The 12,408-nt window shown below is 40.0% G+C and overlaps 1 protein-coding gene across 1 annotated transcript in view; it reads right to left on the bottom strand.

Moving 5' to 3' along the window:
- Positions 1–4,981: 4,981 nt before the first annotated feature.
- Positions 4,982–12,408, bottom strand: part of LOC104540835 (tetratricopeptide repeat protein 26-like) — a gene marked incomplete at both ends in the record, with an annotated part of 7,770 nt that continues 343 nt past the window's right edge. Inside the window, 2 exons of the mRNA XM_010184738.1 lie at positions 4,982–5,096; positions 12,126–12,218. Coding sequence (XP_010183040.1) covers positions 4,982–5,096; positions 12,126–12,218 — 208 coding nt within the window. The remainder of the gene's footprint in view (positions 5,097–12,125; positions 12,219–12,408) is intronic.

Here is a 12,408-nt window from a genome sequence, read left to right as displayed (position 1 = left end):
TTTTTTTTTAATGAATACTAAGCAATCTGGAGATCATAACAAACATGATGATAATGCTGCATAGCAACAAACTGGACTTTGCTCCAGGTTTAGTGTTGGCCTTGTGCTGAAGACATCATTGAGGTAGCTGGATAGGACATATCTCTTTCTAGCTAGGAAACACAATGATATTCCTATACTAGAATTTTTGTCATGATCAGTGCTGATGTTTCAGGCACCAAAGTCAAAGTTGACATTTATCTTAAAAGTGTTCTGTATATTTTTATGTGCTGACACTGAACAGACGCCTAGCAAATTATTTGCTAAAGTATAATAAACAGCTACAATAAGAGCGAAGACAGTCATCTTCACTAATTATTAAAGAAAAAACTAAGCTTACTAGAAAGGGCAGCTCAGACTCTTGGCAGGTTCCATATTGCTGCCACAGGCAGTAAGAAGATGATGAAATACAGTCGTGGACAATCTGGCATTTGTGTCCTCTCGAAAGAGTGCAAGGCAATGCTGACCACGCATCCAGCATAAACAAATCCCATCCAGCAAACATAACGCATATGCTATGGCAGCGCTTCGCAAATTTACAGACGTAGAACACATCTTAAACATACATAGGCAGGAGCTGGTAGGAATGGAATTGTGCTGAGGAGGCTCCAGCCAGACAGCACAGAAAATATGACCAGAGGAAACCTTATTCTCCTGTCCCTGAGAAACAACACCCTGCTCACCTGAACACTGTAGCTGAAAGAAGCTCTCTGTGCCTCAGAACCACAGACTCATTGGTGGAGGGAAAATGCAAGGATATGGGAAAAATGTTTGGAAAAAACATGGTCCAACAGTGAGGTTCACACTTATACACAATTGAATAGCTCAACTGTTCAGAATATTCTCGAATGAAATTTACAGCAGACATTCACTGAAATTTTCCAATTCCCAAAATACTTAAAAGCCAGTTCAACTATGTTCAGTTACTTGCAACAGATACTCATTTCATTTCAGCCAAGACTAAGCACAGTAAGTTACAGATCACTGAAGCAAAAAACTATCAATTATTCCTGTTCTGTACCTTACACTATATAAACAATATATATACTATATATAAAAAAATATCTATAGTTATTATATATGCTGTTATATATACTAAATATATATAAAAAGCAAAATAAGAAAATAAGGTTAGTAGTTTTAAAAGTTTAAATATGTATAAATTGAAGTCTGCTGGTTCAAAACCATAGCTAAAATGCAATGAAAATTAACTACTGTTCTTCAGAAACACAGTGCAAGCAGAAAGCAGATAGTTTTGCACGCAAATAAATGAACATGCAGTCTAAGAAAAAAGGAAACATAGCAACTTTTCCATGCCCTCTTGTAACTGCACATTTTCACTGGTGACAACTGTCTGACACCTGGCAAACCTTAGTACATGCATAAGCAGAACTGATTTGGAAAATGTCATTGCTCTTACTAACCCATCTCTGTTCTGCCTCTGTACAATATTGCTTCTTCCAGTATAGGCTGTAAAATGAGAAGTATTTCTGCTCAGTTAAACCACATGCAGATCTGACACACGCAGAGTTGTGAAGAGGCAAAGTAATTACAAAGCTTTGCCCATCAAAAAATAGAAGGGAGGAAAAAAGAAAAAAAAACAACTTTAATGACTGGTTCAGCAACACAACCCTGTCTGAGCATGAATCTTAAATTTAATTGTAAAATTCCGTTTATCCTTAAAAGACTGTTTCACATAACAGATTTAATTGCGGCCCCACTTCTGCACACAAGCTGTGGTTTAAAAGAACACTGTTGGTTCTTGTGTTTTTTCTTAATGCAGTGCTACCCAACGGCTTCTGAGAGCACTGTGCAGGCTTTTAAACACTAGGATCAGTTGCCAGGATTGACATGCAAGTGTGCCAGGCTGAGTTTCTGGTCCTTGTTCTTCGCAAGGCACAGGAACTGGGAATGCAATATAATATTATTTGTTTTTATAATTAAATAATAGTATTTTATAATTATTATTTATTAAACCAAGATGAAGACTTTCAGCATCATTCTCCCAAGACTAGATGGGCTAGCACACAGCATGGAAAACGTATGTTCAGCCACTATATGAGAGCACAGATGGAAAAGGAGTAAATAAAGCATCACTTGGCAGCTTCGCTATGGGATGACCGTGAAACAACAGCAGCTGACTTGAAGTAACACTACCTTCACCTCAGATCCAGGAACATCAGTAACCGTAATGTAAGGGGACAGTGGGGAGAAAGAAGAAGCCAGAAATATCTGACAGGAATTTGGAAGAAAGCCTAGAGGAGATAGAGTACAACTGTAATGAGAAACCTTCAAAGAAGGATTTTTCTTTATTGCCTTTTTGCTCTACTATTATATTTGCAGTAATTCCGGTTTATATGACTTTTGATACACAGATTTATTCTTTCCTGAGAGAATGTACCATGAAGTTTTAATTAAGTAACTACAAGCTAACAGAACACTTCACATCCATTATAAAATAAACATAAAACCTTGCTCCACAAGAGATAGTGGACTATACATCTTGTATGAAGTGCAATAATTACCTTATGGCTTTTAACACTGATTTCCTAATCCTTTAGTATCCTGCATATTTTTTCTTCAAACAGTTAACAAGAATTTTTTTTAAGCAGCAGCAACAGTACATGGCAAGAAGGTACTTCTATTTCATTTCTAGATATTCACATGTTAGTGTGGAAAATCTATTCCAGAATACTAACTGACATTTATGTGCCTTATCACAGAGATATTTCATCTCCACTGTAGAAATTCAGAATTATAGCTGAAAAGAAATGATTTCTCCCTCATTTGTTTTAGCACTTCGCCACTTTTAGAGGCTTAGCATAACCACAATAAACAGCAACCAGTATGCAAGAATTCAGGCAAAATAATCCCAAAATAGCAATGGTAAGCTGCCCAGCACTAACACTATCTATTTTTTTTCAGCAGCATTCAAACCAGTACTGGATAAATGGTGGTCTTCTACTTCACCCACTGTATCGATATCCAATGAAATATTTTGCTTCTTCAGGATCTTTACAAAACCATGGAAGAGATCACAAGATGTGATGGCCCCAGCTGTTAACATATATTGCAAACAGCCATCACTGATGCAATCCTAAAATGCTGAAAAAACCTAAAAGAGTATCTCTCTTGAGTGAAAATAAAATGGTTCAACAACAATGTAAGAAAGACTGAAGTGATGGGAGCAGAAAGGGGAATACACACTTGCAGGCTTCAATGGTGAAAGGACAAGTGTTACAAATCTTCAGGTATGACTTCTTCCCCCCCAAGCTTAAGTAGCCAGAAATCATGGGTATTACAGTACTCACAAGAAAGGTTTAGCACCTCACTATAAAAAAACTGGCATGCTGTCCTTCTTAAGCAATTGCATAAAATCAGAAACTGATACTACTAGCATGAGCACTCAGTTATTCTGTTCCCTACCTCAGCTACATCCCTATATCTTGCACTCCCTTCTTACTATTCCTGCCCTTTCCTCCAGCACCTGAATAGCGCTAACCACACTCGCTTCCCTGCCACTCACCATGCTACTACAAACTAATCTGAAGTGGCATGAAAAAATTAACCTTCCCTCACTTCTAGCTCATAGTTAATAAAGGTGCATGTCCAGCTGTGTATCTGTCATCTCTAAAATGGATAACTGTAATTCACATGATGTGAAGCTGATGCCAATGGCCCCAACTGGTACAGGATGGAGCTGCTTGCTTCCTCCATGATTTAGGTCAAAGTGACACCTCAGGCTCCATTGCCCAATTATTTCTAGATTCCAGTTGAAGCCCTAGATTGTAATCTCCAATGATCAAGTTCTCTAGGTGAGTCTGCTTTAGCAGGGGGGTTGGACTAGATAATCTTCACAAGTCCCTTCCAACCTCTACCATTCTGTGATTCTGTAAATATGTGGTTAAAGATTCAATTATAATCTGTGAATATTAGGAATTTATGCACCTCTTGAACACACAGATCACAAAGCTCTGCATGAAACTTTTCACAGATGGAAACAAAACATTTCCGATTGTGGGATTTGAGCTCAGTATGGTCGTTCAGAGGATTTTAAGGGGATACAAGAATTTAATTATTTCTAAAAAACACTACAAAACTGTCCTTTTTGAAGGCACTACTCCACAATAGCAGAAACCACGCAATTATTTTCTTCCTACCTTATTTTCAGCCCAAGACTAGAAAACTAAAGAAAGAAAGAGAAAACTCGTACTTTGATAAGTTTTATCCCGAAAAGACAAGCCAGAAGTTGACTGAGAATATTACTACTATCAATATTACTTTGAAAGCACTGAGATACTTTGGTTATGGGAAGCAATACCAAACAATATCAATCCCTAAGATAAATAGAAAGCAAGGAGTAACAAAATGAAACTGCAGAAACATTCTTAAGGCAGTAAAAATTGCCTTTGGATTTCCATTCCTCTTCTTTAAATTATCCCATGCAAGTTCAGTTTGAAGTAGATCTGTAACAATGTGATTGCAGTGAACTCCATGCCTTGAAGAATCAGATACCTAATATCTGACTTATAAGACAACTAATTAGCTTCATTGGCAGGAGTTCAGAGACATGGAATCAGTCAAATGAAAAGTAACATTTTGTTGCTGGTCAGCATATGCTGGGTTTTGTATTTAGAAATTAATAAGAGAAATTATTTTCCAGATACTTCTTTCAGTTCTAGCTGCCCAAGGTACTTTTAGGAAGCCAATGTCATCATAACTCTCCTGTTAAATGAAAACAAAACAAAACAAAACACAAACACACCTCCCCCCCAAAACCAAACCAAACCAAACCAAAAACCAAACCCAACAACTTTCCTTAAAAGTATCCTTTATTCCTATTAAAAAAAAAAAAAGAGCAAGCACTGAATACTTTCTCTGGAAATCACTTGAAGTGTTCAAGTCAACAAGTAGCTCTTTCCATCACAGACATACACCTCACCTTTCAAGGCTGCTTCTTCAGCTTGCGTATACATTCCCAGAAAGAAGTACGTACAGGCAAGATTCACCCAAACTTCTGGATTGCAACCTGGTTGTTTGGTTAAGGCCTCATATTCCTGTAACAGAAAAGAGGTTTGATTTCTAAAAGATGCTTAATAGCACAGACTTGTATTAAATATCATTATTTCTTGCACCACTTTACAACATATCATTAAATTACTGAGATCAAATGACTTATTCTCAGCTTCACTGCAGTTCTTACAACAAAACTATTACATTTTAACCTAAGATCTGTCCCTATCTCTTTTTGGTTTACAGCAACAGAACAGACAACAGGGAAAAGCAGTGCTATAAATCTTTGCTGTAGGAGCACGAATTCTGTCAATCCTGAAGTTATTAATATATAAAATATTATTTAGATTATTATATCTTTATATATTATTAGAAATATATTATTATCTTTATTTGTAATATACAAATATATTAAAGTTACAAAGGCATCAATATAACCAACTTTTGTTCAGTCTTTTCTGATGCTTTCCTAACTTCTCCAGTCAAAGTCTGGGAACCACAAACACCAGGGAAATCTCTTTGTGAATATTTACTGGAGTGAGTGTTAAACACGCTTTTACAAGCTTCTAGGTAGTGTCTTCATATAGATTAAAACAGTGGTCTCCAATGTGGGGTGTCTGGCTATTGTGCAAGCCAGCTGTTGTGCAAGACACCCCGCTGTTACATGCCTGCATCAGGTGCAGGAAGAAATTTTTTTTTGTACTATTAATAACTAAAATAACTATTTTAAAACAGTGTAAACACTGTTCATCTTTATCTCACAGAACGGCAGGGGTTGGAAGAGACCTCTGGAGAACCCCACTGCAAGCAGGCTTACCTACAGCAGGTTGCACAGGTTCACATCCAGGCAGGTTTTGAACGTCTCATAGAATCATTGAATAGTTTCAGTAGGAAAAGACCTTTAAGATCATCGAGCCCAACCATTGATCCAGCCCTACTAAGTCTGCCAATAGACCATGCCCCTAAGCACGACATCTACTCATCTTTTAAACACCTCCAGGGATGGTAACTCAACCACCTCCCTGGGCAGCCTGTTCCAGTGCTTGACAACCCTTTCAGTAAAGAAATTCCCCCTAATATCCAACCTAAATCTCCCCTGGTACAACTTGAGGCCATTAGCCCTTGTCCTATCACTAGCTCTGAGGGAGAAGAGATTGAACCCCAACTCGCTACAACCTCCTTTTAGGTAGTTGTAGAGGGCAATAAGGTCTCTCCTCCTTTTCTCCAGACTAAACAACCCCAGCTCAGCCACTCCTCATAAGACTTGTTCTCCAGATCCTTCACCAGCTTCGTTGTCCTTCTCTGGACACACTCCAGCATTTCAATGTCCTTCTTGTAGTGAGGGGCCCAAAACTGAACACAGTATTTGAGGTGTGGCCTCATCAGTACTGAGTATAGGGGATGGATCACTTCCTTAGTCCTGTTGGCCACACTCTTTTGGATACAGGCCAGGATGCTGTTGGCCTTCTTGGACACCTGGGCACGTTGCTGGCTCATGCTCAGTTGGCTGTTGACCAACACCCCCAGGTCCTTCTTCTCCAGGCTGCTTTCCAGCCACTCCTCCACAAGCCTGTAGCACTGCATGGGGTTGTTGTGACTCCAGTGCAGGACCCGGCACTTGGCCTTGTTAAACTTCATACAGTTGGCCTCAGCCCATTGATCCAGCCTGTCCAGGTCCCCGTGCAGAGCCTTCCTACCCTCAAGCAGATCAACACTTCCATCCAGCTTAGTGCCATCTGCAAACTAACTGAGGGTGCACTCTATTCCCTCGTCCATGTCATTGATAAAGATATTAAATAGAAGTGGCCCCAGTATTGAGCCCTGGGGAACAGCACTTGTGACTGGCCACCAGCTGGATTTAAGTCCATTCACCACCACTCTTTGGGCCCGTCACCCAGCTAGTTTTTTACCCAGCAAAAAGTACACCTGTCCAGCCCATGGGCAGCTAATTTCTCCAGCAGAATGCTGTGGTACACCATGTCAAAGGCTTTAGTAAAGTCCAGGTACACTACATCCACAGTCTTTCCCTCATCCACTAAGCTGGTCACCTTGTCATAGAAGGAGATCAGGTTAGTCAAGCAGGATCTGCCTTTCATAAACCCATCTTGACGTAGGCCTGTCACAGAGCTCTGAGACAGAGGCCACTGTTGTTTATTTGGACCATCTGGAATGTTTCAAAATCCGTTTAGATTAAATACACTCCAAGGTCTCTTTCAGCTATGGCTTCAGGCAGATTAATTAGAAAAGACAAAGTGTATAAACACAAGTCATGTTCTGGCTTGGCCATTCAAAGCAAGCAATAAATAGAGTGCTCTTGCAGTACCACTGTGAATCTATGGAAACACAGTAAATAAAAATGGGGACTATTAGTGTTCCTTACCCTGAAGTTCTGGGCCATGAGCGCAGGCTATGTGCTGTTGCCCCTTTCCTCATGAAAAGGCATTGAACATCAGTCTCTCAAAGACTACTTCACAGGAGCTTTCTTCCTCTCCAAAAAAACCCCAACAAAACCAAACAAACTAAATACTTCAAAAGCTTTCCCAACAGTCAACCTGTGGCATATTTTTGCCAACTGGGAGCATAACAACTTCTTGCTATTTCACCCTCCTCCACCTCCCACCCCTACCATGAGACACATGCACTTTTCCTCAAAAGCAGGAAAATTGCCTACAGGTCGATTGCCTACAACTATGGACACCTACTGAAAATGCTGAGGCCAGCAGGATTCTGCTCAATGCCCTTATTACTTGTCTGGATTCTCCAAGCCCATATACACAGATCCTGAAGAGCCAATAAAAAGGCCAACCTATAGGGCTGGCCTATAAGTGCTCAAAGAAGGTTTGGAGATACTCACCATAACCTGGCTACAGTCATGACAGAAAAGCCAAGAGAACTTCCCTGAATCAAAAATCCATCTTTTAGTTTCTAGCTTCAGTTGTAAGAAACCTGAGTCTACCCGTATTCTCACACTTCCAGCAGAAGTACTCAAGCAAAACCAGATACTGCTCATGAATGAACCTTTACCCTAGTATAGCCCTGTTCCTTTCACGATTTACTATTTGACTGATATTATCCTGAGCTAAGTCAAGGTAGGCAGCAGGTCCCATTCAGTGAAGAGGTAGGATGGCTCCTGATTCTCTGCTCGGAGGGAGCGGCAGATAGGAGAGACTGTTGGAATCACTGGCCGTAATTTGTGAGATTTTGACAGAAACAATGCATTGAAGGCTCTGATCCAAGGGTCATGCTTTGCTCTCACATGTGCAGCTGACGGGCCAAAATGGTATTACCATGTCTCGCAGCTGTACCATGCCAGCATCCTGTGTGCCTACGCCCACTCAGAGGGTGCAGAGTGCAAATGTAAAACCTGTTCTTGAACCCAATCTAGCAGTGCACCTGCCCTTGCCAATTCCTTTCTTAAGTTGTCAATATCTCAAATATGCCGTATAACCCTTCCTTTCTTAGGCCTTGGCTGCTTCCATTTATGAGATCAGGCAGCTCAGAAACAGAATTATAGGACAGGTGCTCTGAGATATTTTTCAGGAAAGCTTTAAGATTAGTGCTATGAATAAGTCATGGCAGAAAGACAGCTGGGTTTTTCCCTGTTAGGGATAGTAGATGTGAAAGACTCCAGAAAACTAATTAGATGCTGCCATCCATTAGGGGAGTTCTGGTTGCCATATGGTGCCAGGAAGGCACCAGCCACTCAGTGTTGGTAAAAATCAATTTGTCAGTGAAAGAAGCTAGACAGGCCCCAGGGAGGGACTGCCACCATGACTTCTGGAAGAGTCGAACCCAGTGCAGTACCATTTGTAAACTGGTATACAGCAGTAGGGATGATCCCATCAGACCAGTGTTGGTGGCATATCCTTTGAGAAATGCCTACTACTTAACCTACTTAGAAGGGGAAAGTGTGACCCTGGTGAAGCTGAGGTTAGCGCTGTACCTAGAGAATACCTGACTGTTGGTATGCCTGATATTTTGCTGTCATTCTCTTTGAAGACATTCTTGAAGCTGAAAGTCTGAGGGTTTTTCATTCTGCCCCTGCTTTTCTCAGTAGGGGATGATGGCCAGCTCACCCCAATTCCCAAGCCACTCCAGAAGTTGCCAAGCAATCAGCATGCCCGGCCCATTAGGAAAGTATCATAGAAGCATATGGTTGGAGAAGACCTTTAAGACCGTTGAGTCAAATCATAACCTGGCTGCTACTAAAACATGTGTCTAAGCACCTCATCTACCCATCTTTTAAATATCTCCAGGGATAGTGACTGGACCACTTCCCTGGGCAGCTCATTCCAATGCCTGATAACCCTTTCAGGAAAGGAATTTTTCTTAATATTTAAACTAAACCTCCCCTGGCGCAACTTGAGGCCATTCCCTCTCATCCTCTCTCTTGTTACTTGGAAGAAAAGACCAACACCCACCTTGCTACAACCTTCTTTCAGGTAGCTGTAGAGGGCAATAAGGTTAGCCTCCTTTTCTCATTATAAATAAAAGGACTATTGAGCAGCATAATTTCTGAAGACCTGCATCAGATATATGGAATACAAGCCATGAACTGGGAATATAGTGACACAGACTATGCATTGTCACTTGCAGGCACTTAGGAATGTGAATCTTTTAGAGTGTGTGCAACGTCACTCTGGAGAATTCTGCAGAATCTTCTACCCGTAGTATTTTATTTACAGTGCTCTTGGCACTCCCCAAAGAGTTCTCCAAGATCTAGAAGATATAGATAATAAAAGAATTTGTCCTTGAGAATACAGCAACAATGCCTCTGTAACATAGCAGAGAAGATACAGCATTACACGTCAACCTTGAAGCTGATAACTGAAAGGCAATTCAGCCTCCACAGTCTCTTTCCCTTGATTACTACAGGCTTGGAAATTACAACTATGATGTTCTGTCCCAAAAGAACCCAGGTTGAGATGCACAGGCTTACTTCCCATATGCCACCACAAAATGACAAAGTCATCAGGACTCACCACTGTGCCAGAAAACCAGTCTTAAATCTGAAAAGATAGGCCCTGTGATCTCTCACTTAAAACACACACACTAACAAATCATGCATATAAACCTTTTATTGTCCCTACTTGGGCAGAGAAACGGGAAAAAGATGATTACGTTGCAGTTTTTTTATAAGCCTAAATCAACAGCATCACCTAGTGGTGAATCAAACATCACATACAAAGCCTTACCTCTAAAATAAATAAATAATTTTTTAAAAATGCTATTACTCTTTAATTGAAGGAAAGATTTAAAATCTACTCTGGCTATAAATGCACCTACTGGGTATCCCAAATAGTTGAGTTTATTTCAATGAAATTGCAAGCTGTTTTTCTTTTGTATACAAACATTTTTCTTTTTTTTTAAACTTTCAATCCCTATTAACATCTAACATGTAGATATAAGTTAACTACAGCAACTGATGGTTACTTTCATAATCTTTAAATTCCACAATTCTAAAAGTGAATATTATATTACCACTATGTTCTATACTACCATTCTACACTCTATACTGTGTCTCCTGTCAATTTGATTCACTGAACATTTCTAACATCTCAAATGGATGTTTCCTCTTCAGTTTTTTAAGGGGGACATGCCTTGTGAACTTACTCGGAAACTTCAGGAATTTCGTTTCTGTCTCACATATGAATCTTGTCCATATGACCATGTACTACTATAGTGAAACACCTTATTTTATCTAAGAAAATATTGTCATTGGTCTAGAATCTATTTTTCTATGGTTATTTTCTTTTGTTAATAATTTGACATCTGTTTTTAGTACACATTCCAGGGAAAGCAAGTTGAAAGACTTCAAAACCAGCTATACTTCATAGTCAGCTTCACAGTGAATCATGATGGAGATCTCCCTCAACTTGCATTGACTGAAGACAATAACCCTTAAACGGTGCCATACAACATTGTGTGACCCAGCAATTCACATCTATAGGAATACAGCAATGAGACAAACAATGCTTAGGCAGACCAAGTTGTTTTCAGATCTTCAGTAGCTTATACACAGTTCTGTGAGTATCACCACACCACTCCACAATACTCCCTGTTCTGGTGTGCACATTGATTTCAGCCCTAGGAAGTACAAAGCAAGGCAGACAACAAAAATTTGTTAAGACTTTTACAGAGAAATATGCTAGGACAACTGAGAAGATAAAGTGATCCCAGGGACACAGGCAACAAATTGCTTGGCAGCAAACCAAGTTTCATTAGAGACATAAACGGTCACAAGATAAAGAACTGCATATAGACTCTACACTGAGAGACGCACAACAGCACTGTATGGTACAAATATTAAAAATGTATGTGTATTTGAATAATCAACGTGTCTTCTAGTGACTTAAAGGTTTTGGAGAATATCTAATTTCATTGAATTATCTAATACAAGAAAACACAAAGAAGAAAAATAAAGTACATTAAATGGCCAGGGGCATCAACCTCTAAAGAGTTAAAAAAAGATACTTACATATTACATATTACATATAAGCTACACAATTAAGACAAAGACATAATTAAATTTCAAAAGCAAAACTGTGGAAAGCTAGCTGCCAAAAAGGGATGGAAAATTTAGGACATGAACTATGACATTTAAAAGGGCAAATTAGGCTACTTAGCCTAGTATTAAATTAGACAGTAGCTAACATTTAAAAAGGTCTACTTTCATAAGCAAATACCTTTTTTCAATCCACACTGCTCTCCACAGCATCTGTCTTATTACTGTACATTTGTACCTTAACTGGCTGGCAGAACTGTTCCCTCTTACAGAGCATCTTCACAGAAATCACAGAATCATTAAGGTTGGAAGAGGCCTCTAAGATCATCAAGTCCAACTGCCAACCTAACACCACCATGCCCACTAAACCGTGTCCTGAAGTGCCACATTCACACACTTCTTGATCACCTCCAGGGATGGTGACTCTACCACTTCCCTAGGCAGCCTGTGCCAGCGCTTGACCACTCGTTCAATAAAGAGATTTTTCCTAATATGTTCCTCCTGTTGTCATCACTTTATCACAGCATCCCAATTTACAACCTCTAGGAGTGGGATTTCCCCACCTTACCTCCAGTGCTCTCTTGTAGTCACCCAAGTGGAAGGCAGAGTATCCAATCCAAAGGTCAGCGTCCTCCTCCTGCTCACCCACATGGCGTTTAAACTTTGAGGAGGAAAAAAGAATGTAAGAATTTTGCCAGCTGTCACACAGTTTATAAAGTCCCTACAGATTATCAAAGCAATCCTGGGCCATCTTATATGACGAATGGTTTGACAGCTGTGGAGATGCTACTGGGGTGGAGCTGCTCTCACATTACTGAGGGGAGCAGCCGGCAACCCTCACACGCCAAACT

This window comes from Mesitornis unicolor, unplaced genomic scaffold (genome assembly GCF_000695765.1).
Source record: "Mesitornis unicolor isolate BGI_N332 unplaced genomic scaffold, ASM69576v1 scaffold22415, whole genome shotgun sequence".
Classification (NCBI taxonomy): Eukaryota; Metazoa; Chordata; class Aves; order Mesitornithiformes; family Mesitornithidae; genus Mesitornis; species Mesitornis unicolor.
Note: the sequence above shows the minus strand (reverse complement) of the source record. Positions and strands in the feature narration are given on the sequence as shown.